General features: G+C 36.6%; 1 protein-coding gene across 2 annotated transcripts in view; it reads right to left on the bottom strand.

The window, feature by feature from the left end:
- Positions 1-27,569, bottom strand: part of SRBD1 (S1 RNA binding domain 1) — a 127,804-nt gene that overhangs the window by 9,395 nt on the left and 90,840 nt on the right. The window contains exons 18-20 of one of the 2 annotated variants that reach the window (XM_068676668.1): positions 12,620-12,726; positions 9,855-10,031; positions 6,004-6,171 (exon numbers count right to left, since the gene is read on the bottom strand). In XM_068676668.1, coding sequence (XP_068532769.1) covers positions 6,004-6,171; positions 9,855-10,031; positions 12,620-12,726 — 452 coding nt within the window. Of the gene's footprint in view, positions 1-6,003; positions 6,175-9,854; positions 10,032-12,619; positions 12,727-27,569 lie in introns of both variants that reach the window. The other variant, XM_068676667.1, reaches the window with a different exon arrangement.

Genomic DNA, 27,569 nt, shown 5'->3' with positions numbered 1-27,569 from the left:
TTGAAGTGAAATTAAGGAAAGGCATCCTATCAAAGCAAAAACTCCCATCCTCTGTAAAAATATTCACATTTAGTGCATTATTAAATGGAAAATGAAAGTTTGTTTCCATTCCTCATGCACCGTATCAAGTAACTAACCTATTCCATCCTCAATATCTGTTCTCCTTAGGAATAGCCTCAGTTGCTCACTGATGAAATGGGACCTGGGCTGAAGCAAACCAGTGAGCTGAAAATGCTGCCAAAGGCCAACTGTGCCATTGCATAAAGGGGGAAAAGAAGGAAGAACTTTCTTTTTGTTGGATTCTCCTTAGCAATAGTTTTCCTTTTGCATTTCCCTAACTGTCAGTGCTTGCCTTCAGAGCTAGCAAGTGCAGCTACTTGGTCAAGTTTTCAACAAAGCAGGTGCTGAATCCACCTGCATACTAGAGCAGCAGAAGCACTAGAAATGTTTGAAAATTGATCAATCCAATGTGAATACATTGATACAATACACTGTGAATACAATGATACAATACAGTACAATGAAATACAAAGCATTATCACTACGATGCTCATTTCAGCAAAGCATTTAACTCCAAATGTTTTATTTTGGTGATGAATAAGCACATGAACAATGCTTTGCTGAATATTCTTGGGATTTTGAAGACCTTTTGGTCAAGAAGTATCAATACACAACTAAGGGTGAGACAACGTCCTGTCAAAAACTGCTCTTACGGCAGAACCACCTGCAGCAAGCACTAACCTCTCCTACCTGGCAAGGTTCAAAAATGGTGATTAGCCGGGGAAGACTCCCTCCTGCGTTACGCTAAATCACAACTTTAGATCCATTACAAATACATGTAGTGGCAAAATATTTCTAAGTCAGACTTGACTGAAATACAACCTGTGCGCCAGATGCTTCGATACGTGAGCTGCAAATACACATTCGGATTGCCAATCTTTAGCAAAGAGCATTTTATGAGATTTAAATAAAATCAGTAAATGTTAAGATTCAGTCATATGAAACCAACTGCACCCAGCAGACTGACACAACAAAGGAATAACATTGCTTTTTTTCCCCCAGCATTTTGGTTTATAAGCATAACCTGGTTGTAACTTCTTGGGACTTCCTAAATGTTTCCTTGGTTTTCTTAACAGTTCTTTTACAATATGTACCAAGAAACTGGATATGCTCTACATGTTGTATTAATTGTATGTAGAAGATTCTGCCACTATAAAATGGTTTTCACATATAGACTTCTCAGAAACTTAAAACACAGCTTTGCTTTGCAGGAAAATATGCTGCCTAAAAAGTACTTTAAGAGACTTTTTTTTTTCTTTAACATTTAGGAAATTATGATTCATAATAGTTAAAGGTGTTTGTAAGTTTGATCACTGCACATGACAAAGCCAAACTTTGACAGTGTGGAAACCATAACAAAAAATGTTTTGGTCATCTGCAGTGTGTTAACTCAACAGTAGGATGTTTTCCAATTATTTTACAGAAATTGTACAGATTTTAAGTTAAGATGTCTAAGTGCCATAAATCAATCATACCAGCACCATTTGTGCCACTGTAGTAAAGATTACATCAGTGTTTCCATTCTAAAAAAAACTATTTTTCAGGGGTTTCTAATTCAGCCATAAAAATTGACTCCAGCCTAAAGCTTGGCAACCAAAGTTACCACTTGGGAGCAATTCTTTTAACCATTTTTTTTTTTAATGGCTTGGCCTTTCAAGATACAAAATACTTCAGAAAAAAGAAAATTAGTGGTTTGAAATTTTGGTGAACTTCTATCCCTCAAAAACATTGTTTTTAAAACTGATAATTTTGTGTGTCATAAATCCGTAATGTGGACTACTGCCTTTGGGTAATTTGGATAGAAGCAGTGGATAAAAATTACTGGCTCATGTTGTTTAAAAATAAATGTAATTTCCCATGAAAACTTTTAATCCAATAAAATTTTTATGAAAGCCTTTTCTCATGGCAAGATGTGGTAGACATGGCATGAGGAAGCTTTTATGCAACATCTATTCCATCCATTTTGATTTCTGTGGTAAGAGATATGCAATGCTGTATTTTGATGCCTTGAATCAAATCTGTTCATCTTATTCATTGTAACATTTCTGCCTTCTGTCAGCACAGATCTACCTGTGAGCGTGACACAGTGACTGACAAAGTTGTGTAAACTGAGAAAGAAGAAAGTGATACTGTGAAAGCAGCAAAGACACAGAGCTAACTTAAAATGTATTTTGTTTAAAAATATATGTATTAAGTTCTGATTCTAACCCACTTCTAACAGTTCCAATGGTTTTCATGCACATTAAATTTAAGTTATAAAAAAAATTAAATTTAAATTATAAAAACTATCAAAGGTTTTAAACCATAGCAGAGCTGGGTTAGTACTAACATCTTAAAAAGTCCTTCAGAAGCTGGTTGATTTTAGTAAGGCTTATAAGCTTTTTTTTATTAAAAAAAGTCATTTAAAATATATAATCATTACTAAATTAAACCATTAGTAGCTTGATGGGATTATATCTAATTTATATTTAGACCTTATGTCACAAATGCTGATTTTTCATATTATACATCTTGGGTTTTGTCAGTTTACTGAACATCTGTTTTTTTTTTTTTTTCTTTTTCTTCTTTTTACTTCTTCTTCAAACAGCTCTTAGGAAGGAAAAAACATTAGGACTATTTCCCCTGCCACCTTCTCTGCACCATTTTGTAGTATCAAACTACTCCAAGTTATCACCTTCATATTTAATGAACTTTCAAGGAAAACATCTTTCAATTGCAAGAAAAATACTGTTGAACATAGAGTACCTTAATAAAAAGCACCTTGAGACTTTTTTTTCCTAAATGTAAGATAGATAAATAGAAGATAGATAAATGTAAGTAAGATAACAGAGAAAGTCCAAAGGAAACAGAAAAGACCGATTCTGTTACAGGGACAGATGCTATGCTTATTATTTAAAGCATTCCAGAAATATAAAAATCTGATAATGTTTATTTATTTTAATAACAACTGACGTTCTTTTGCATAAAGAAACTTTATGCCACAATACCTACAACATGCACTTTGATTTAAATATTTCACCTGAATAAATCAGTCTGGGAAGGGAAAGTGCTTGGTGGGAAACAGACAATGAATGGCACAGCTGGAAACTTACTTTCAAGTAATTGCATTAGGCAAAGAAATTACATGAAACATAGCATTGGTCTGTAGCCACGTCATACTCCTCTGATGTCTTTGAAACTCCCAAAGCCCAAAGAGTTTGACTGTGAGCACATTTTAAGAAACTCCAAGGTATCTCTAAGCAGTGTTGGCAGTGCAATAGGTGGAAGCCTCCTTTCTTGAGTCATGTAGAAGTCTCTCTCCAACAACTGTCTTTTGGTTAAGTTGTAAAACTTGTGCACATTAAAGTTTTTTTTTGCTTTAAAAAAATAAATGGTGCTAATGCTGGGTTCCCAGAAAAATTCAAAGTTATATAATTATATTCTACCTACTAAAATTGTCTTCAGATTTTCAGTTGTATGTGAATAACTAACTACCCTGTGCAGCAATGCTACTACTCGCTACTTGACATATAAAGTAAACTGTGCTCACAATTCTTTATTTTCTGATCAACCTTTGTGATGACATTATATGTAGATAAAATACTATAGTATTCTGCCACTGACTGGCTAAACTTCTCTGCTCCCTGAAGCAGTCTTTCCATGTCAATTAACCTTTAAGTGAAGCTGGTAACATTATTAACACTTGTACTGATTACATTATTGTACTAGAGCTGGAAAGCCAAATGGGCTACAAACCAAATCCTGATTACTTGATATTTAAATTGAATGAAGTTCAATATGGAAAATGAACATTAATGCTTCTTTATTTATTTACACTAACTCTGAAAAATCTACAGTAGGGCTGACCAAGCTTTCTGATCCTTTGTGTCACTTAAATGTAGAATCACTGATATCAGGATCTTGGCTGGTTTTTTTTAATTTTATTTTTTTTTCAGCTATGCATGATGCCTAAGAAAAAAGTGGAAAGGCTGAAGAAAAGGAGAAACTAAAGTCTCTCCTTTATACGCTGCACAAAGAGTAGGGACACTAGTGGGCAATTTCACACTGACCTTAGTACATGGCCCAAGGAAGGAGGAAACGTGGCATAGAGAAGATGGAAACAAAAACATAGCCTGTGCCCAGCAGAAGGAAACAATGTGCACCTATACACTGCAAGTTCTATATGCAATTATCTCCACTGAAGAGCTAACAGAACAGGAAAGACGTCCTAAAAATGCAAGGTCTCTAAGTTTTTTACATAAGAAATACAAGCTTCATGAATTCAGAAATTCAGCGTCTTTCTTTGAGGCTGAAGGATTGTTTTGTTATAAACAGGAAGCACAACTATGTTTCTCCAGGAATAATATTCTGAGATGACGAGAACCCTAAAGCATCTAACTTCTGACAAAATTATCTCCAGCATGCTGTAAAAAAGGAACCTGTTCACCGCCAATCACTTACAAAAATAAATATGTCCTGGTTTATGGTAGGAAATAATGTTTTCTCAAGAGGACAGGCCAAGCCTAATTTCAACCAGGGCTGATGATAGAAAAGATCACATCTTGCACTAGCATTCACCAGCTGCAGAACCTCTCTAAAGAGAGGCAAACATGGGTTCCTAATTACTTTTTTTGTGACTTACACAAAAAGCATTCTCTTCTTTTAGCCAAAGGTCATATACTAAAACTACCATAGTTCATAGAATTGAGAACTTAACATAGACATCTTAATTAGATCTTGCAACATCAGAATTTAATTTTAAAGCCTCATAATAATGAGATATGCTCAAATATGTCCATGCACTTGTGTGCACAAACACACATGCATAACAAATCTTGGTGGCCAAAATCCACTGAGCAGGAAGTTTGTTTGGCACATGCCAAACACAAGCAACAAAATAAAAGCTGTTTTAAATGATACAGAGTTATTAAACTACCACGGACTGAAAAATTGCACAGCGTATCAATGTGATTATTTGTAAGAACAAATTAAATTATTTTTTAATTAAGGTCTTGGACAAAATAGCATATAAAGCACAATCAATAATCACAAGGTCAATTAGACATTTTCTGTTAATTTGCACAGAAATTACCATGAGCTAATACACTATTACAGTGTTTTAAATCAATCTACATAATTTCTCTGAAATTATACTTCTTACTAACAAACTTCATGCATGTGCTGCTTTGCTGTTGGCCAACTGTTGGCCTCAAAAACTGAAGTGCTTTCAGTTTCACCAAATTCAACAGAGTATCTCGCTACCTGGGCATTCAAAGACACCAGACAGCATTTTCCAGTATCCATGTAAAATTTAACATTGAAATGGTCACACCCAGTTGTAGAAGCATTTGCCGAAGGGAACTATACAAAGTCAATAGTTTTGCTGGGGAAATATAAATACATGCACAAAAAGGGGAAGTATTCCTACCCCAAAAAAGTTACATTACAGAAGAATGCCTCAGAAATCCTTTACTTAACATATGGGTGCAAGGCTGAAGGCAAAAATCAAGTTTTCAGTCACTGCTGGAACTGATGATTTGTCTCCACACTTTGTGAACCAAAAGTCCAAACAGTGTAACGTGTGGCGTGGCATAAAAAGTGTTGCCAAACAGAAGCTAATTGAGAAAATTGCCCCAAAATAGGGGGCAAACAGTGATACAAAGTCAGAACTGGGGGACAAAAGTTTGGCAAAGTTTAGAAAAATACCAACTCTCATACTGATAAACATGAAAACTAAAAAGCAAAGGAAAACACTAAAATCTAAAAACTTGCATGCACATAAGAGGCAAAATTCATCAATCTGAAATCTTTCACCAGTGAAGCATGCCACTTTCTTGAGAAAGAGGAGAAAACATCAATTTAATGTAAAAGTTCCTGCCTCAAAAGGCTGAGGAGGCTGTTATCATAAAAATCAGTACTTTCATTTTTTTAAATTGACAATTCAAAAACTTCCCCACCGCTTACCTCATTGCAATGTTGTAAGACTCTGGATGGATACAAGTTTGGTCCAAAGGATTGGGCTGCTGTGAGGAACTTGGTGTTGGTTTGCTCTTCTTTTTACCTTGTTTTTCACTGGTGGCTTGTGCACCTGCTTTAGTCAAAAGTGCTTGACTTCCAATTTGAGTTTTCTTACTACTGTCAGAAATCAAAAGATGGACACGTCATTCTAAATGAACAACATCCCAGCACAGTGCCCACACATGAAAAAAACAAATTCAAACTTTTATACAATGTTCAATCTCAATTAAAAGTAAAAAAACAACAACAACAACAACAACAAAACAACAACAACAACAAAAAACAACTAAATGGTAATAGTGGGTGAATCTTAACAATATAATTATAGCACGAAAATCTATCATACTGATGTATGCATAAATTCATTTAAAATAGAAGTAAATATTAGATTCTGTGCTTCAACAAAATTCTTTTGGGATGCCAAGATTACAAAGGAAGTAACAAATGAAGCAAACTACATGATTTACAGTGTTAAAGTAAAGCACTTCTTGAAAATGAAAGTGAAAGTGCTGACAGTGTAAAATGCCTCACTAGATAATCTACTGTTACGTTTGCAATCTGGATGGTATCTTCCGTCTGTCAAATGGGGACAATTCTGTTTACCTACTCGATGTGAGGATACTTTCATAATTAACTTTCAGCACTTAGACTTAATCATTTCAAAGAGAGGAATACAATTTGGGAAAAAAAAAAAACAAAAACAAGATTTTTTATTCATATTGTCTTTAGGTAAGCAAATTGCAGAATGAAGTAAGTTTTAATGTTTAAGCAGCACGTGTCCTCAGACCATATTACTTCACTTTGTAAACTTAAATTTCTGAGAAAGTCCGCTGAAACATGGGCCAGGTCTAAATATGAAAAATTTCAAAACAAAAGAATTCAAACTGAGATTTGCTTGGAATAGTAAAAATCTAAAGGTCAAACTTACCAGTATTTCAGTATTTAAAAAATATTACCAGAAAGGTATATGCTATGTTCTGCACCTGGACTGGAGTAATGCTCATCACAAGTACAGACTAGGAGACAAGTGGCTGGAGAGCAGATCTGCAGAAGGGGACCTGAGGGTGCTGGTCAACAGGAGGCTCAACAGGAGCCAACATTGTGCCCTGGCAGCCAAGAGGGCAAATATTGTTATTTTGGGGTGCTTTAACCACAGTATAGATAGCTGGTCAAAAGAGGTAATTCTCCTGTTATGTTTAGTATTGGTGCGGCCTCACTCTGAATACTGTGTGCAGTTCCGGGCACCAAAATGTAGGAAGGACGTTAAGATACTTGAAAGCGTCAACAAAGCTGGTAAAAAGGCTGGAAGACATGTCCTATGAGGGGAGGCAGAGGACACTTGGGCTATCCAGTCTGGTGTAAAGATTACCAAGAGGAGACCTCATTGCTCTCTAGAACTTCCTGAGCCGGAGAAGCAGGGAGAGAGGTGCTGGTTGCTCTGATGACAAGACGTGTGGGAACAGCACAAAGCTGGGCCAGGGCAGGTTCAGACTGGACATGAGGAAAAATTTCTTAACCATAAAGGGGGTCAAAAACTAGAACAGTCTCAAACACACTAGAACAGGTCAAAAACTAGAACTCATTAGAAAAACTAGTGAGGTGATTGAGGCCCCACACCCGTCAGTGTTCAAGAGGCATTTGGTTAACGCCCTTAATAACATGCTTTAACTTTTGGTCAGCCTTGGAGTGCTCAGGCAGTTGGACCTGATGATCTCTGAAGGTCCCTCCCAGCTGAACTATTCTATTCTGGTTTTGTGAAAGTATCTATATACAGACTTCCTTAAAATAGAATACGATATTGACTTCTAGTTAGTTAGGTACAACTAGCATTTGGGTTGGGCTTTTCTTCTTTAACTGTCTGGATAACAAAGGTTCCAAAATCCATGGACAGATTGCCCGCAATGGCAGAAGGACTGTACATGAACAACAATGATGCAACAAAAGATAGGAAAGAAGACCAGCGTGCAGGTGCACAACTGTTATGCTTCTTTTAAAATTTCCCTCAAGTTAAAAAAAAATTAAAAATGCTCACGATACTAAAGGTGTCAAATGACTCCTCTTCAAAAAGGTTCCTTTCACTCATCTGTTTTTGTTTGTTTGGTTTTGTTTCTGAAATCACAAATGCTTTCTACTTTCACAGAACAAAGCAGAACGCATTGGAGGACTCCAAACTAGCTCTTACGTTTTAGGCTCTACCTCTACATGGAATGTAGGCAGAACTGCAGCATAACTTTCTCTAGCAACATCAATATTTTAAATAATCATTGATTATTCATTAACTTGAAAATACAAATAACAAAAACTAATTCATACAACACTCCATCAACACGATTATAGAGGACAAAAATAAAACCTTCCCAAAGTCCATTTCACAAAGTTTTAGTCTTGCCTCCCAGGTCTACAAGAACTGTTGTGGAGGCAATGCTTTTAGAGCTTTATTTTGGCATCAAACTCCAAAGTTAGAGCAGATTTTTTAGGTTAAACAGTGTTCTCAAATTTTATGGAATCTGACTAACATCAGAAGTGTGCTCCAGAAAGGGGAAAAAAATTAGTGTTGTTAAACATTTCACCACTGAATTTCTGGAAAAAAAAAAAAAAAAAAAAAAAAAAAAAAAAAGGTATGAAGTTCTTAAACACTTCACCAGTGAACTTCTGGAAAAAAAACATGGCACCAGCTTTCCCCTCCCCTGTTTGTACTGCAGCATTCACTAGAACAGATCTGTACAATGTAAGACCTATCAATCATCTACAGCCTTGAAAGCTATTTCTTTGGCCTTCTGGTGATTGCAGCGTGCACTGTTTGGCCTGCAGCACGTGCCTCCCTGCCAGATGGGCAACCGATCTGTATCCCTTCCACCCGGGCGGTATGCCAGTCCTAATGTGCCTACCTCCTGCCTGGAAGTTACACATGTGCTGTTTGGCCAGCAGCAACTGGGAATACAGTATTGCTTCTGAGCATTGCGTTGGCTAAAAAATAGCCTGTGCTTCCCAGGAAAATATTTTTTTAAGAGGAGTCAGCAGCAAAAGGGTGGGGATGGCGCTACCACTGTGCCCTTTCCTAATTTTTTATATTGGAAAGAGAAATGTGAATGATAGAAGAGACATTGCCCTGCAAAGGGCACTTTCAATTATGGAGAGGAAGTATTTCAGGTGGAGAGAAGAAGCAGAATGCATGGTTGCATGAGGAAAAGGCTTGGTAGAGAAACAGGAAATGAAATGGCAGGGAAAAGGATGACTGAGCATTGACAACTGGAGGTGGGAAGAGGCTTCTTACATATTTGAGAAGGCAGGCAGTCACATTATGCTTGCTAGGTACAAGAGTATAACACAGAGATTACACCAGACAGCCTATATAACTCTTGCTCTGCAGGTAATGGAACTGCAACTCTCAGAGAATCTTCTCTACTTTACTACCCATGCCTTCTGCAGAGTATCAATCTTCACCACACTAAAACAGATTTAACAATCACTAAATTATACGAAGCATAAGTCTGTCATGTTTTAATATCTCACAGATAATGACACTGCCACATGTCAAATTGCTTCTATTGATTCAGTTGCAGAATTTGTGACTAAACTTGCATAGCTATAGAAACCATTACTTAGGCTAATAAACCATGATGATGCAGTCGAAGAGCTGTGTTCAACCACTGACTTAATACAGTTCATTTGGTGAAATATTTTCTTTCAGGGGGCAAAGGCTTAGGATTTTTCTCAAACCTGAATACAAAAGAGAAAGCAAAGACTTCTCATACTGTTCTAGGTAACTTTGTCAAAAAAGCTAACATCATTATTACCTGCAGAAAGTCTTTATATATTCTTGATTGAATCTGATGAAGCCAGCACACTGTTGGAAAGTTTTGGGGCCCAGACCCTTAACTTCCTTGAGCTGTTCTCGGTTTATAAATGGTCCATTCTTCTCTCGCCATTCAATTATATTTCTAGCTCTGTTCGCATTCAGGCCTGCAATATGTCTGACAGCAAAGTTTACAAAATACATTTATTACCATTGAACAGTCATTAATACAAGTCCTATCCATTACAAGTACATGCATTACTGTAGAAAAGCTGGTTTACAAAACCTAGAAAAATTAAACACAGCTAGGAATTTTGCAAATAAACTCCCAGAGCAAAGTCATAGTCTGAAAAAAGATCCTTTCTCTGAATTCTGTGGAAGGAATCCTCTCAAGTCAACAAAACTTGGTACAGCAATACACTTCTGCACATACCTAACTAGTAAGCCAGGGACATGTAATTTATGATCTGTGGGCTATTTCTGTAATACCAATTCAATTTGTCATGTCTTATGGCCTGCCCCCAGCTGCCCTCTTCAGGAAACAACGTGGGAGGAGGGTTCAGGACAGATAAATTGTTCCTGTGAGAACAGCCCCCTCTCAGCTATTGTCTTTCAGTGATACTGCAACACCTTGCCCCAACATGAAGGGCTGATGTCTGCTATCCAGAAGGAGGGTGGCTGGGAGCAGCTTGCCTTCCTCACATGATTTAACAGATTCACACAGCTTGTTCCTTTTCTCTCAGCTGCTCTTGAGATAAAAGAACAGCTGGGAACAGGCTGCATGAGTTGTTCTGAGGGCAACTTAAATCTGGCAAATAACTTACCTGTGAAGTGCAATTGCAGTAAGCCAAGTTCCTTCAGGAAGCAGTGGGTTTGCTGCATGTTTTCTGTACGTACATACACCCAAAGTTGTACTCACACGGAGTACAATAATCACAGAAAGAGGGAAAAGTGCTGTGGCGGGCAGTTACTCCTGGCACTAGAAAATGAAATGTTGCCCATATGGCTCTAAATATCAGGTGCTTTTGCTTTAAGTCAATGGCAGCAAAGACCTGCTTGTGGAATGGCACTGATTCTAAAAAAAAAAAAAACAAACCTGGCAGGAATAGCTGAAATTAGAAAGCTGAATGAGAGTAAAAAAATCTTTCCATTCTCATCCTCAAGCAGAAGTTTTAAAATAACCCAAAGTTGGTGACAACTTAGAATTAAAATGGAGATACACCTTTAACCATAGAGAAAAATATTAATAATTAGGTGTAGAATTTTCTCAAAAATTTTCTTAAAAATGTTAAAAATATCTGGTCTATTTACACTGACAAAGGAGTGTGACAGTTCACTGAATTTTCCACTGATGATCTTAAGCCTTTGAAGATACTCAGTGATACTGCAGGTGCTGTAGTGTTGTCATCCTTTTCAAGTGTCATATATTGCAACAAGTGTATTTAATGCATCAGAAAGCATGACCAGAAAGCCCTGCACCTTGCATATGCTAGCAAGAGTGACAATTTCATTAACTGTACATCCAAGGGAAATTTAGAGCACATCTACACAGAACAGCAGAGTTAACCTTTTAAGAATCAGGTTAGATCCAGAACTTGAAGTAACACATGTTCATCAGAAGCAAGGCTAATTAGTCCAAAGCAGTTAGCCAACATGGTTACCACCTACAGCCATGACTGGAAAGTGTCGCTCCACACTGTCAGGCAGTCCTGTAGAGACAAGGCAGCACCCGAGCCCAATGCATGCCCTCAGCTGAACTGCACAATATGGATGTACTCTTCTGACAGTGCTTGCACGTTACACTTGTTAAAGCAGGTTTTTAGTTATAGAATGAAAGCTTCTCGGCCTCATTCACCAACAGGTATTGCTTTCTTTCTCACTAACATATAACTTATCTAAATCTGAAAGTGAAGACTGAATGCAAGACCCAGACTAAGACTTAGAAACACACAAAAAACAAACATGGAAGAAAGTGGAAAATCAACAAAAAACAACAAAAATAGGAAAGCCCCTTAAAATATGGGAAGACAACATTTTCAGGAAAGAAAATAAGGGCTTAAAAATTAAAAAAAAAAATAATAGAGCTGGCAAGAATACTTTTCTCAACTTTTATACCTAACGCAATTGTCACTGCCAGTATTATGGACACGTTTTTTCTTCCCCTCCTACTTGAGAGAATGACAGCAAGACTTTGCTCTTCTGAGAGGCTGTTCAGCAAAACGATTCTGAATGGTACACACCTGAGACTGAGATTGATTTCTAACCAAAAGAAATAAACACCAGAACATTTTTCCAAGTAAATATGGAACAATTACTTTTAAAATTTTCAGATATAACAAAAGAGATGTACTTTTCAAAACTTTCCCTTAACTCCTTTCCTCAACAGACTTCTACAGCCTGCTCCACTTAGTAATATAAGAACAGCTTCTAAGAGACAGAAAATACATTTGAAAATCACTTTCTTAGTGCAAAAATACAAATTGATTATATCAAAGCTTTTCTAAATTGCATTATTGGTTCAACATTTTAAACTCTGTTTTCCTTTAAAGAATAATTATATGTGGGAGAATCACACACTAATCACACCTTAAAAACTGACTCGTAAAGATCCAATGAAATACTGTTTTAATGTGCCATTTTCATGTAATTGGGAGTTTCACACAAGAGCCATTTGCTCCAGCTGAGTTTGAGTCAGATGGCAGACTAAACAGAGACTCTGTGATCCAGAGCCATGTAATTACTGGAATAGGAAAATGTTTGACTCACCTTAATAGTATTTCTGAGCAGATGTTAATATCAACTCCTACAAAGCTGACACACTCTTCAACCACACTGTCCAGAGTTGCTTTGAGCAAAGTCTGCGATACATCATGCTGAACAACAAAAATGGAGATATCAGGTTACTGAAATATTGAAGAATACATAAGTAAGAACTTTAAACAATAGCCACATTAATCAAATACTTGCTGGAACTTATCAATATTTTACGTGAGGGTATCTGTTAAAACCAAGTTGTAGAATGTATTTTTAAAAGGTCTTCGATATCTTTTTGCCACACCTTTACCATACTACAAAGCCCTAGAATAAGTCACTCTTCACATCAGGTTGTTTTCTTTCTTGTTTAATAACTATTTCCCTGAATCATGCAAAAACCAAAACTACACTAAATGCATAATGCTTGTTTAAAAGGAGTAATGCTTCTGTTCATCCACTGTCTTTACTTTAATCTGATAGTTATTTAAGTATAAACTCAGTCTGAGTTATTAAAAATAATATTTTCAAAATAAGGTATTTAAAGATCACAAATGTTGTACTTTTGCACCTGCACAGTTTGCAGATTGTCCTGTTTTTAAGTATCATTCTACAGTACAGTTATTATTTACTAGAAGAACAAACCAAATATTGTATGAGGGTGGACAATACATAAGGTATATATCAACCCTGCAGCAATGAAATGTTTCAGATTTTGAACAGCTTTCTAGGAAGATTGGCAGGTCCTTGACCGAAGCACCACTAATGGAAATTCTTCCATTTTTTCCATTATTGTTCATAGCATTTCTACTTTTTTCCCCTAAAAGAAAATCAGTCACACTTGTCAAAGATGAAAGTTCTGAAGCTCTAAGATTTCTTTCTCTTCACAGCACAGGCATACTTCAATCTATAACTTCTAGTTCCCCACACAAGCCTATCAGTGCTTAGAAGTCTGACCTGGAGGGAGAAGCCTCTCTAAATGCAGGAGCTAATTCAATCACTATGTTGGCTTAGCTTCAGGGCTCTTATACGTCACTCATGTAAATCTGGGTTGATCTGTTGTGGTTTTGTGATGCACTCATTTAGGACACCAAGTTGGATTTGAGCCAAGGCACCAAACACTTCCATCCACTACTTTGTTTAATCTTCTAAAGACATTTAGATCTTTTAAAGTTTTCACAATTAAATTTAACATGTCAACCTCCATCTACTAATACTGGTAGCTAATTAAAGAGTGAGTGGTTAATACTTGAAACAATCCTAAAACTCAGGCCAATGTATTTCTTAGCCCCTTCATTTCAGGTAACGCTAATTGTGATAAATTTTCATCATGACATATGTAAGAAAGTTACATAAATAAACAGCAAGTGAAAATTTCACCAGTGTTACTCCTCCCTATATAAATCTCCATGCAAAAAGCCCTGTCTATGCACAAGTACTTCCATTTACACTGTCTCAGACGCACAAATGCAAAGCTTAACAGTACGCTTTGCAGACCAAATGCCAGCTTATACTTAGTAAGGTATTACTAGTACACCACAGCTGCTTTTCAGAATAAAGAGAGAGAAACAAGAAAACATCCTAAAAAACAAACAAACAAAAAACACCTCTTGTTTATGTCTCTATATTTGTGTTTTACTGAAGACACAGCTCCTCTCAGTAAGCATGTTCTATATATACCCTCCTTCTGCCATCAGCTGGGTATGTACTAGAACTAGAGGATTCCAGGTCACACAAACACAAAGATGTATTTATATAACACAGAGTAATACATGAGTACCAGAATAAAATACTATAATAGTTCAAAAGCACCCAATTTTTATTTTTTTTTTGGCAAGTATAGCTGCCGAATACTGGCTTGGATTTTCCATAAAGAACTGCAAAGTAAAAAATTTTGTAAAATAAATATATTAACTTTTTTTTTTCTCCTCTTTATGATGGAGGAAGGCAAAATGTGCTAAAAAATGCAGAGTACTAAAAACTCCTGCTTTTTGGAAATCCCACTGACTCCAAGGCACTTTGGAATCAGATTCACAAATTCACAGTTCCCGGACACCTCTAAAAATATCTTGCACTAAAAGCACAGAATCACGGAATGGTTTGGGCTGGAAAGGACCTTAAACATCACCTGGTTCCAACCCCCTGCCATGGGAGGGGACACATCCCACCCGAGGGAGGGGCCCAAAGCCCCATCCAGCCTGGCCTTGAACACCTCCAGGGATGGGGCATCCACAGCTTCTCTGGGCAACCTGTTCCAGTGCCTCATCACTCTCTGAGCGAAGAATTTCCTCCTAAACATATAATCTCAATCTTTGCTCTTTTAGTTTAAAACCATTCCCCCTATCCTATCATTACGTGCCTGAAGAAAAAGCTGTTCTCCATCTTTTTATAAGCCCCTTTACATATTGAAAAGATGCACTGAGATCACCCCAGAGCCTTCCCTTCTTCGGACTGAACATCCCCAGCTCTTAGTATTACTTCATAGAAGAGATGCTGCAACCTTCTTATCATCTTCATGGCCTCCTCTGGAGCTGCTCTAAGAGGTCCACACCCTTCTTGTGCTGAGAGTCCCAGACCTCGATGCAGCGCTCCAAAATGGTGTCTCGTGAGGGCAGAGTAGAGGGCAGATTAGTATATCTAATCTAAACCTACCCTGTCTTCGTTAAAAGCCACCACAACACTCTCTGATAGAGTCCCAGCTTTCCTGTAGGCACTCTGTGACAGAGATTAGGGTTGACTGCCGGTTCCCTAGCTTTCAGTCTCACTCTTAAGATGATCATCAGAAGGAAACATAGAGTCACGTGATTCATATCTGAGACATCCACCATCATCTCTACAAAAAATTACAGATTAAGGTATAGCAAAGAAGGTAAGCAAATACATAGGTCTAGTAGTTCTTTGTATGAGACTTGATGCATCAAAGAGCTTCATTTCCAGTTCTGGTAAGAGCAAACTCAAAGCAATTCAGCCAATTATACCCCCAAATAAAACTGGGAAAGTATATACAACCAAAAGCAAAGTATCCTGAAATAGCACTGCTAAGGGACGGAAGATCAGTGCTTACAGCTCAGCTTCAGAAGTGAAAATGATGTTTATCTGGAAATTTAAGTTTATGGATGCAATAGTTTGTGAAAAATTCAAGTGACAGAATATACACAATTTGGAAAAAATATATATATTCAACTGTTACTTCTTTTGCCAAGAACATCTGCTTCTAATGAGGAATACTCAAGTTTCTCAGAGATGATTTGCATCTTTTAACTTTATTGGTGCTCAACAGTCACCATTAAAAATAATAATAAAAAGAAAAACAAACAATGAAAAACAAACAACAAAAATAAAGGAAGACATGCCCAAGTTCTTTATTACTTCAATACACAACAGACATACCACTTGGAATGGACATCTCAGCACCTATGTGAAGGTATGAATAAAGAAAAAGCTAATGGGTAAATGTGACAGATCGAGATAAACGTAAGACACCACGGCTGTCTTATTAAACAATCCCCAAGCTACCAATACCTCATAGAGGTAAAATATATTCAAGCTAGAGAATGATGCCAAGTTGCAAATGCTAGAAAACTTCACAGACAACAAATCTGCCTCCTGAGACAGCTTCCATGCAGCACAGATTTCTTTTGCTATGAGTGAGAAATTTCCAAATCCCTCTTTGTACTGATACAAAGCACAGCAAAGTGTTTCAAATTTTTCTAGAAGCAGTTAAAAACAATACTTTACTATCTCAATATCATGGTCAAGATTTCCTACTACTAACAGGCTGCTCTTCAGAAAGCTTTAAGGTGCAGTGCATATCCAGTCTTCCAAAAATTTTACTTACTTTCTCAAGTATCCGAAGTTTGATATTATAAACCTCTATGTACTATTTATATGCACTGGGGTGATATCAGATTATTCAGACACTACTAGAAACACATACTCATGCTACTCACTTGCTTCAAATAAAGGCAGCAACCCCTTTCAACTGCAGCATTAAGTTCATCAGAATTAAATATGTACAAAATAAAGACGAAGCCAAATATGCAAGGCTATGTCCAAAGTGCATTTATGCAGGATTATTTCTTTTATACTGCACAGCCTCCAACAACCCCTCCACATATGAAAGTGGTAGATCACTGCATCAGCTGACCCCCAATATTGTCTTTTCTTTTTAGATAGAAGACCTTTCTGTGAACACCTGCATAAATCAGTAAGGTTTTATTAAAAAGAATACTCAAAAATCACTACCATTAAACTATTGAGTACTAGAATAATAGATCTGCAGCAGAAAGTACCAATGTAATTGTGCAAGGAGTTCAATTTGGATGATGACCTGCAAGCAATAAGAAGCATCATTACCTCTAATTTACGGAAAACTAAGACACTCGCCATAAACTGCAGAATGTCAGGTACAAAACTGGGACCTTTCTTTTACTATTAAACTTTTAGACTTGTTTGCCTTTTTTCTTTGTTTTGGAGTAGGACTACAGAAAGTAATCCTTCCTTCAAAGTAACAGCCACTAAGACCGTATTTTAGTATTTGTATTTTCAGAAACTACCAAGTGAAGATTTACCCAATTATTATACCTCTTAACATTTTAGCTGTCTATGTCTGTTTACATGGTATGAACAGACAGCAAGGATCTTTGTCTTGCTCAGTTCCAAGAGCTATGAGCACCTGCTGGAAATAATTAGCACTGCTCAAAATCCATTCCTTGAGATGGTGCTACAACTGTAACTGAAAGCCTCTGATTTTTCAAAAACCTGTTGTTCTCAAAAGGAAGACAGTAATTCAGCCTCTCAGCTGAGAGACCTCTAGTAGTATAGTCACTGTAAAAATATGTGTCATTAGCACCACACATCTATGAAGTCAAAGAACCACTGTTTGCATGTGGCCTGGGGGCTGTACTTAGACTGCATGAGTATAGATGGTGGGAACCAGTACCCTAACCAAACTCCCAAAATGCCAGAGTACTAGAGCTACACTTGAACAACCCGAACCTGCAACTTTTACAAGGAAGTTACAGCTCCATGCTCTTTATCTTTGGAAATCTAAAAGCAAGCAATCAAACAAAAAACAAACCAACAACAAACAGACAAACGCTAAAACAATGCACATAACTAAATCACTTGGTAGTCTTCTCCTAGACTGTTAAAAAATTGTAATTTCAGAAAATGTGTCTTTCCCTGAAAGAAACCTGTGCCCACATCATTATTATTTTACACTGTGCAGGGGTCACAGCAGCCACCTTCCACTTCCAGCACAGCTGAAGAGGAATGAGCAGCTCCCCAGAGGCTACAGACTCAGCACAGCCACAACCTAATGCCACTGCCCATGAAGCAGTGGGGAGGGAAAGAGCTCTCAAGACTGTGCAGCAAGCTTCAGCTTCTGGACTCAGGCCGGGTGTAACTGCAGTGTAACACGATCGACATTTTGATCAAATTATACCTCACTTGTCCTTGGAATCCAAAAGTCAGCCTTCAGTGAAGTAAAGGAGTAAATGCAATTTATTTTTCTCTAAGTTCTGAAGCACGTCTAACACCTCATAAAACATTATTTTGTTGGTACCTACCATTAACTTCCTTATCCATGAATTTTAATATTGGCACGTGAGACTAGCCAACACTGCCCTTGAAAAAGTTCTTTCTTTCTTTAAAATGAGGTATAACCTTGCAGCCTGAATGACATTTACTGAATGAGAAATTAGGTGGGACAACACATCCTAAGCGAAGTTCAGAACTGTATCACCTTACAGAGAGCTAATCCACGGAAACTTGTTTTAAGTTTTTAAAAACTTCTCTAGTGCTGTGGCCTGCATGCAATCAGGTGCATTTCAAATGCTTGCGAACCCGCAAAAGAAAAATGCATTCTTGTCAAGCCCTTAAGTACAGCAGGACTAATGCAATAAAAATAGAGTAATGATGAGTACTTTTCATGGGCAGAATTAGAAAAAAATAAAAGTGCACCTTACATGTCAAGTGGAAATACTGGGAAGTTCAGGTTGGGGTTTTAATCTCCAGCATCCTCTGGAAAATCCCTTTCAGTTAGACTCTAAGAAAACAAGCTTATTCCTCTGATGTTTGATAAAAGAACCTAACTTTAAGAATTTCTTTTGAAGATTGTTTGTGGTTACTCCAAATGTTACATTGTTACAGGATATATTGTTATCCTATGTACTTAACTCAGACTCATTTCTTGTTTTCAAAAATCTGAATTCTGTTTATTTTAACAGCATATTACTATTACTGAAATACCGCAAGAGAGGAATGGATTTATATTTTCAAAGAAAATGATAAAACAAAAACAAAGTCTGTCAAGACCTGACACTGAAAAAGAAAACAAAAATGCACACTTTATCACATCAACGTTTAAGTCACTTGCAAGTTGCTGGAATTCATCTTATGTTCACTTGTGCTTGTGTCCTAACAGATGCGGTGAAGTTGATTTCCCGGACAGAAATCTTATGTTTCAATTTCAGTCCAAAGCTGTGATCTGGGGATGTTAAAGCTCTACAGATATAGGGAATTCCCTGCAATAATATGGAAAAATAAAGCAAAGAACTCATGAATGGAGTTTCATAGATCATATGCCTGAAAGACAACAAATCCAGCCAGGGATTTTCCTGTAAAGTGCCAAAGGGGGGGAAAAAAAAAAAAAAAAAGATCACATGTGGCTAGAGGGAGAAGGAATAGTACCTTTCTGGAGAGACAAGACAGAAGTCATGAAGACCAGGTGGGCCTGGTCATGTGTGGGCATTCTGTTTAGTCTGCAGCCAGCGACCATCCCTTTGCAGTACTGAGTGAGGAACAGCAACGAGTGGATATAAAGTTCCAACCGGCCTCACTGAGAGCAGAGTAAACCCCCAGGAGATGTGAGGAGCTTGGTAAAGGTCTATATAAACAAATAGTCTGCCAGTTCCACTGGAAACATACTGTAGCTCCTCGTCTCTATTAAGGAATGTGATACTTACAACATTACAAACTACAGCAAAAATACAAATTCATTTAAGAGTATTTTCTAGAAAGGAAAGGTTTGTACAGTCAATGCACATCCTCACTGTATTGCAACCTTGATTTCTAATATAAGCAACTTCTCACACTTGCTGGCTTTGTCAAAGTTAATGTACGTACACATACACTTAGCAACTGATATACCAGGTGACTAATATAGTATTCGTATCAGCACTGTCTTGAGAATATAGTTTTAAAACTAACGTAACCATTCCCTCTTCAGAAAAAATAACACAACACAATCGTATATACCAAACAATGACATTCAATAGTTTTCCAGTCCCATACCAACAGAATTAATCACAATACGATTAAGTTAAGAGAAAAGAAATATTTTTATCTAGCATGAGAACACTCATGGAGCCCTTAGTGGAAGAACTTTTTGGTAGTCTGTCTTTCCTCGCTCCACCCACCCCACTTTTTTTTTTTTTTTTTTCAAAGCAAATCAGTTAAAATTTAATATCCTTAAAGAGCAGTTTCAAATCCTGCTGTGGAGTTTTCTCCCTCTGTTCTTTCTAGCTCCTCCTTTGCTTTCATCGGGTACTCCTTCCCTCTTCATTCCCAGCCTCTTCCACTGCATAGCTCAAGGCAAAAATAAGCTAGGAATCAAACAAATGCAAGACACCGTTCAGCAGAGAGCACAGCCAAACTCAAATAAAGCAAGCTTATTTTCTCTCCTTGCTAAAAAGCAGGCACTTCATTTTGATTGACATATGGCAGCACAAAAAAGTCAACCAGGGTAGTGTTTATTGAATGACCCATGGAAGACTGAAAGCTGACAGAAAACGTGAAAAAACAGAATTTTGTTCAGTACCAGTGTTTATGGATTCAAGGCATAGTACATAAGCATCCATTGTGTCACTCACATCTTTGATAACTGAAACCAATTTCAGCACCACTTACTACATGTGACAGCAAAGTTATATTTAAAGCAAAAGCATAAATGATTGGTAAAAAAAATCTCTATGATGTAGTAGTAAACTTGCGCCTTTCAAACACTGCTCTGCACTAAGATTAACAAACATTGCATTAAAACGTGTGTTGAGTACTTTCCCTATTATGCATATAACACAAGCAAAATGTTTGCACATTGGAAATTGAAAAGTTGACAGGACTGAATAATAAACTGCATTAACTTTTCGGCACTAAAAATTGTCCCAATGAAAACTTTTTTTTTTTCACGAGTGACAAGAACATCAACATTTCTCTTGTTCTCAAATAGAAGCAATATTTCAGAACCACCACCACTGTTGACAGCACAAGATCATTACTAATGAAGTAATTAGCACAATATAAAATTGAGATCAAATTAAACTAGTAGAATGTCATAAATGAGAATAGTGCATGTCCTATACTGTATATTGAAATAACACTTGACTGCTTTTGCAATGTTAGTTGCTTTTTTGTTGTTGTTGTTGTTTTCTTTTTTAAACTGAAGTTCTCAGCAGGCAGGAGGGCAAAGAACAATCAACGTGCACTCATTTTCCTAGTATCCCTGACAGACACACAATGATTTGTGGCTTCACAACATACACAACATAACCCTTAGTTTTATTCAAGTCTGGAAATACCCTCAAAAAGCTTACTGCAAACACTAGAAAAATGAGGTATTAAACTGTAAATATATAAAATAATATATTGTACTGTAACAAATTAATTAAACTTCCTTGCAATAATATTTTCTTATGTATTCTCTAGTGGAGGATCTGGAGATACAAATCATCATTGCATTACTATTGTTGACTTAAATGCTTTAAATTTAAATTTTTAAATTTAAATGCTTTAAACTTTGTAAATACTGCATATATGAATATTCTCATCGCAGATGCATGCAATTTGATGACAGAGATGTTGCGCCATAAAATTGATCACTTTACTTTCCAAAATCTTTGAAAATTTTTATTATGGTTCTAAAGCTTGGACAAATAAAGTTTTACACAAGCTTAGAAAGTCGTAAAGAAATAAAATAAAATAAGGTATTAAAATTGAACCTTTATGGTTTAGAAACTATAGCTTAAAATAGCTTTAAAACTATTTTAAACTATTATTTGAAAAACATATCTATGAACTTTAATTTTAAAAGCCATTAGTCCAAAAACCAACTGTGCTGAATTTCAGGACTGCCTTGGGTTTGTTTTTGCTGAAGTGTAAATGGAAGAGAGAATAGAGTTCTTTATTTGTACAACTGCAAGTTGAGAGACCGGTGTATCTTCAAGATAGAATGGAATTAAAAACACTTCTAATTTAGAAGTATTTAAGTGCGCCTCCCACCCAACCTTAACTCTGGACCAAGTTAAGATCTACCTTCCAGTGCAAAAGAAGGATACATGTGTATTCTCAATAACTAAAGTCTTTTCATGAAACATTAAGAGTAATCTTAAATTCTCCAAAATTTTCAATGACAGCAAATCAGTAGCTGGTACTATGGAGATATCAAGTAGTGACTTTTGCTTTTGGTGTAATTATTCAGACTGCTTTAACCCGTAGCTGAAAGAATTTTTTTTTTCTTTTTTTTTTTTTTTTTTTTTTTTACCATTCTGGTTTTGCTAAGATGTTGTGGAAATGTAACAGCAATAATCTCCCCCACCAGACACATATACAAAAATATTGCAGAACCTTTCAACTCTATACTACTTAGAGAAAAGTACCTTAGCACAGTCCCAGTTTTATAGACATCAAACCAAAATCACAAGAACTTAGTGATTGCTCTTAAACTATGTAAGAAGTCAATGAAGGAGAAAGGACTACAATTTCTCATTTCCGATGTGTAACCTGAGCATCATTACCCAGTATCATACATCTTGCACCTCCAATATTTTATTGTGTTCATGCACTGATTGTTATGTTCTGATTGCATGGTCCAGGGACAGCTTACAAATCTTTCTGCATCTTTGTTTTGAGTTGTCACATGCATGAATGTGAAACAATTTAGAAAAAAAAGCTTTAAATAGCTTCAATTTTAGAAACCAATAATAATTTCTTATTAAGCAATTGTCTAAGTTATCACAGTGGGAGATAGAAAAGTGCTGTAACTGAATCCTTTACATCCTGCTCCAGGGAAGTGCTTATATGCCCAACCTAGCGATCAAAATTAAGCCGCTCCTTTTTATAAACTGTTTCCAGGTAGGTATCAAGATTTAATTGCAACCAGGCTATATAATCACACCGAACATTTAAAGTCTGAATGAGAAGTTGGAAAGAAAACCATATAACAGAAGTGCAGTTAAATCCTAACTGTGAAAATGAATCTCTAAAAGCTGATCCCAAGGTCTTCCTGATGCCTCCTAACTGCTAGGATCGACACCACCTTACACGCGTAATTAAATAGGACGAATAGCTCTAAAATTGTTTTAGTTAATTATATTTATAAAATAATATCTTCATAAAATACATGTGGAAAAATTAAGAATGACCTGTACCTGTTTTTATTTAAGAGGAAGAACAGATTTAAGCATGAATGCTTCTATAAGAGAACTGGAAGCCAATATCCAAGTGTCTCAAGTTATATACAGACTGATTACTCTTTCATATGCTCAGCAGTTTATTTAAAATAAACTTTTTTTCATTAAGTGGAAAAAAGTAAGAAGTTGGTGTGAAATTAAACAACAATAGCTGATGATCCACAGGATATTTAGGTACCTGGTGTTATTTATTTCAAAGTGCTAGGAACAGGCTTAAAAGGTCATTTGCAAAATTGTCTTGCAGTTTCCATCTTTTCCAAGGCAGAAAGGTACTTAGTCATTATGGGATCACCATCCCTAATAAGTTTCCAGCCCCAACTCTCAAGGATATTTTTTTCACCTTTCTACAATATTTCACAAGAAAAATGTGGGATTACCAGAATTTCCATTTCTTCGGAGGCATATTTATTAGAAAACAGTATGATTGTGTGATATGTTAACTGTGAAAAGTTGTGATAAGTGACCTGTTAATAAACTGAACAATGAACTAAATAAATGAACTAATAAACCTTTTAAAAAAATTGTTATTGCAGTATACCAACATCTAGTCTTAAGTAATCCTAAATTCATGTACCTATATATCTTCCGTTCCTCCAGGAGAGACATGAAAAAGGCTAGCTTCCTTTAAACCCTGAGCTGAGAGTTATGCTTTATCTGAAACTCAAGGAAATAACTGTAGTTTGCTATCAAACCTGACAAACCATGAATGGCCTGCACACTTTCTTCAAACAAAAGCTAATGGAAACATTTTATTTAGCACTTTACTAAATGATGCACTTTCAAGATAGCAAATGCACTTTCGTGACTAGAGAAAAAAAGGCAAAACACCCACCCACAACAAACAAACAAACAAACGCATTCTGAACAGCATCTCTCAAATTCAGGACACAGATGCTCAAAGTAAAAGAAGCCTTAGCCCTTTGCTGACTTCTTCCTAAAACTCTTAAAAATCAAACCCTACAACATATTAAGATATGCCATTTACTTTGGACACTGGCTTGTCAGAAAAGATTAGTATGCCACTGTACTCCTTTCATAAATAAAGCTGGGAAATTATATGGTACCTAGTAACAACAGCATAGGATCAGATATCAGGATGTGACAAAAAAAGACAGTATCATGATGTGTGCGCAGAGGGAAGGAACACTGAAAATAAAGAGCACAGACACCCTATTTTGCACACACTTCAGGTGAAGTTCTGTGGCCATTACCCATCTTACTCACAATTAAAAATATTTTCAGTAGAATAGCAACGTTCTGTAACAGTGCTACTTCGAGTAAAGTACTTCTGATAATCTAAGTTGTAGATGATGGCCTATAACTAAGTAATGAAAATCTATGGCTGAAACAGATTTAACATAGATTCCCCTAACATTAATTCATCAAAGCACATAGATAGCTAGTCGGATGCAATATGGCTTTACTACACCACTGAAGAGAGAAGCAATTGCAGAGACCAAAGACAAGCCTGCCAGCTTACACTTTCTGAGAAGACAAGATCAATACATATCCTCTGAATAGCTAAGAGAACAGCTTTTCTTGGAAAAGTGAGTTTAGTGTTATTATACATAGTCTTTACAGCACTATTGACTGCATCTATCTAAAGCGCAATGGCCAGCAAAACATACCACATTACAGATGGAGAGAGGCACAACAGGACTAAAGAGGACACAATGTGGGACATAACCTACAAGGACGAATTCAAAACCACTTCTTACTTGTCAATTACCCATACATAGCTTTAAATCAGCATACTCATAAACAAGATACGGTTCTCAGACCATGCAGAGGAAAATCACCAAGGGCTGTGTATGATGGCTGAGACCTATTAGCAACAGTCATAAGGCTTCCATGTCATCTGCCAGCAAGCTCTACTCTGCTAGGCTGCCTCCAGACCAAAACTGGGCTTGCCTTCAATCTGAACTCTCCTCCAGTTATTGTACTCTTCTATTCAGAGTAATAACAAATATTTGAAATAGGAAATTTTTATGAAGATTACCAGTAAGACATGAAAAAGGCAGACGTATACTAAGAGGTCACTTAGAATTGAATTTGACTACCCTTTGCAGCATAACATCGTCTTTTTTCTCTTTGTCAATGGAAAGAGAATTTTTTTTCTTATCTATGGAAAGCACTTGTTAATAGCGATACCTGAAATTCCAACTGGTATTATCTAGCAACCTTAGGTATTTTTAAAACTCAGCTGGAAACTGAAGAAACAAGTATTTGAGTAAGTGTACCATTAAGAATTACTATTTTTAATTTATGATTCCTTTTCAATCATGTCTTAATATTCTCTAGAGCTCCTTTTGCTGGATACTGCAAAAGAGAGAAGAGAATAACCTATATATATATAACCTATATATATATATATATATACACATATATTAACCTATATATATCCACTTAATAAGGATAACTAATGCTTGAAGGGCTGCCAACCACCACCTATGCGGCGAAGCTTCTGGCAACATGCATGCAGATCACTGTTGAACATGAAGCTTACTACTTTAAGGAAAGACAAAAATTGTAACAAGTCAGAAAGATTCTGGACACCCAAGCGCTGGACTAAGTGAAGAACGCACTGTATCTTCTTAGAAGCAAATTTTAAAATCATACATGCAGCTTTGGCAGTACAGGAATGAGCTTACTAGGTAGCAGAATTTAGTACACCAAAGTAAATATTAAAATGGTTGTCTGATGATGCTGATTGAGTACTTCAGCTTCTTTAGAATAGGCATCTTCAACGGAAAGCCATCAAGCCAGTTAGATACTGGAGGACATTGCAGTGACCCATGAGACTCACACATGTCCAAAGCCATCACTCCATGGAGAAAATCCAATGAGCACTGAAGAGGAAAGATCATAGCAGCTAGATTGGATCTTGAAAAGTGTACTCTCAAACATCTAAAGATCTCCCACATCTCCAGTTTAAGCTGGCCGAAATGGGAATGGTGGAGAAGGAACACATGGTAGGACTACTCACTCAGCCCTCCAGTTACAAAAACTTAATTGTTTCTTTCAAAAGGGGTTAAAACATGTAAGTGTGTGTATGTTCATCAAAGAACAGACAAGGAGGCAAAAGCTGTAGTAGAAAGGACTGATGGAACTGAGCAATGGTTTCAGAAATTAAGACACTTGGGCACAGTACAGAGGGTGAGGGAAGATGGAAAGACATGCACAAAAAAACAACACTCTTTACAAATTTGTATAAAGGAAACTCAAGGAAGAAAAGGGAAGGGCAGTATTTGTACTGTGCAAGGCAGGCCATGGCCTGCCAGCCTGTCCTAACATGCTCTCAGTCTTGTCCATATACAAATAGCTTGTTCAGGGCTGCCTTAATTAAGATTAAAAGTAGCATTTCATCATCATTTAGGACTAAATGGGAGCTGTAACTGATAAAAACCTCTTCCATCGAAGCGACAGAAATTTAGGAGGACATAATGAAAATAACATGTCCTTAACGTGTCCTCCCCAGTTAATTTGTTAACAGCCGCATTCATCAACTTGATTACAATAAAATGAAGGATGACTATACAACAAGAATCAGGAAAAATACCCAAACAGATTGGGGGTTTGTGTGTTAATACTTATAACAAATGTCCAGATTATCACTCCACCTATTTTGAGGTTTTGTGATGTCCTAAATGCCAATCTTAAGGCAGCCAACAGGTACAAAAATCTTGACTCACAGTAGCATTTCTGTACAAGTTGAAGACACCAAATTGAAATAAAACCAAATGGTGAATTAAGAACAAAAATATTAAAAAGGCTGTTTAAATCTTCTGCCCTGATAAATGGGGCAGAAAAAGTCCAGGCTCAACGAATATTCATTTTGCTCTGTAATAATAATAAACAGTACATATAGCCATTGTGAATAAGCCTAACACTTGTTCTTGTAAAACAAGTGAGTTTGAAGACCCTAAATGTATGTTTACCTGGTTAAAATGAATGTTTTTCTTTAAAGTTTTATCTTACACTCCAAGATTTCTGTGACTGCAAACCACTCTAAAGTTTCAGTCCTTAATTTATCAATAATCATTCTGTCTTAACTGACCTCTCTAAAAAAATAAGAAACCATGTAATAAAAGTGAAGAAGCAATTTTAAATGTTTAGTCCTACTGCTTGGATCGTTATGAGAAAAGCATAACCTGCTTTACTCTGCAAGGGAACTGAATCAGAACCACATTGGTCAGTCTCTCCTGCTCTCCATATTCTCCTACACATTTTTAAGTGAAGAATGCCCATTTACAATTAAAAAATAAAATAAAATAATGCTTTCCTATAAAAAATGACATGGAGAATGGTACTTGAAATTGGTAACCATCTTCAACTGTTTCCACCAGGACAGTAGGCATTTACCTGTTCTTGTACTTGCAAGTACAGTTCAAGGTCCCCACAGTGCCCTTTGCGTTCCATGCAGTTTGGGTCAAACTTCACAACAGCTCAACTTTCCTTTGAAATGCTGCCATGCTTGGTCTGTTTAAGAATGAAAC

This window comes from Anas acuta, chromosome 3 (assembly GCF_963932015.1).
Source record: "Anas acuta chromosome 3, bAnaAcu1.1, whole genome shotgun sequence".
NCBI lineage: Eukaryota > Metazoa > Chordata > Aves > Anseriformes > Anatidae > Anas > Anas acuta.
This window is presented reverse-complemented; position numbering and strand designations above follow the sequence as displayed.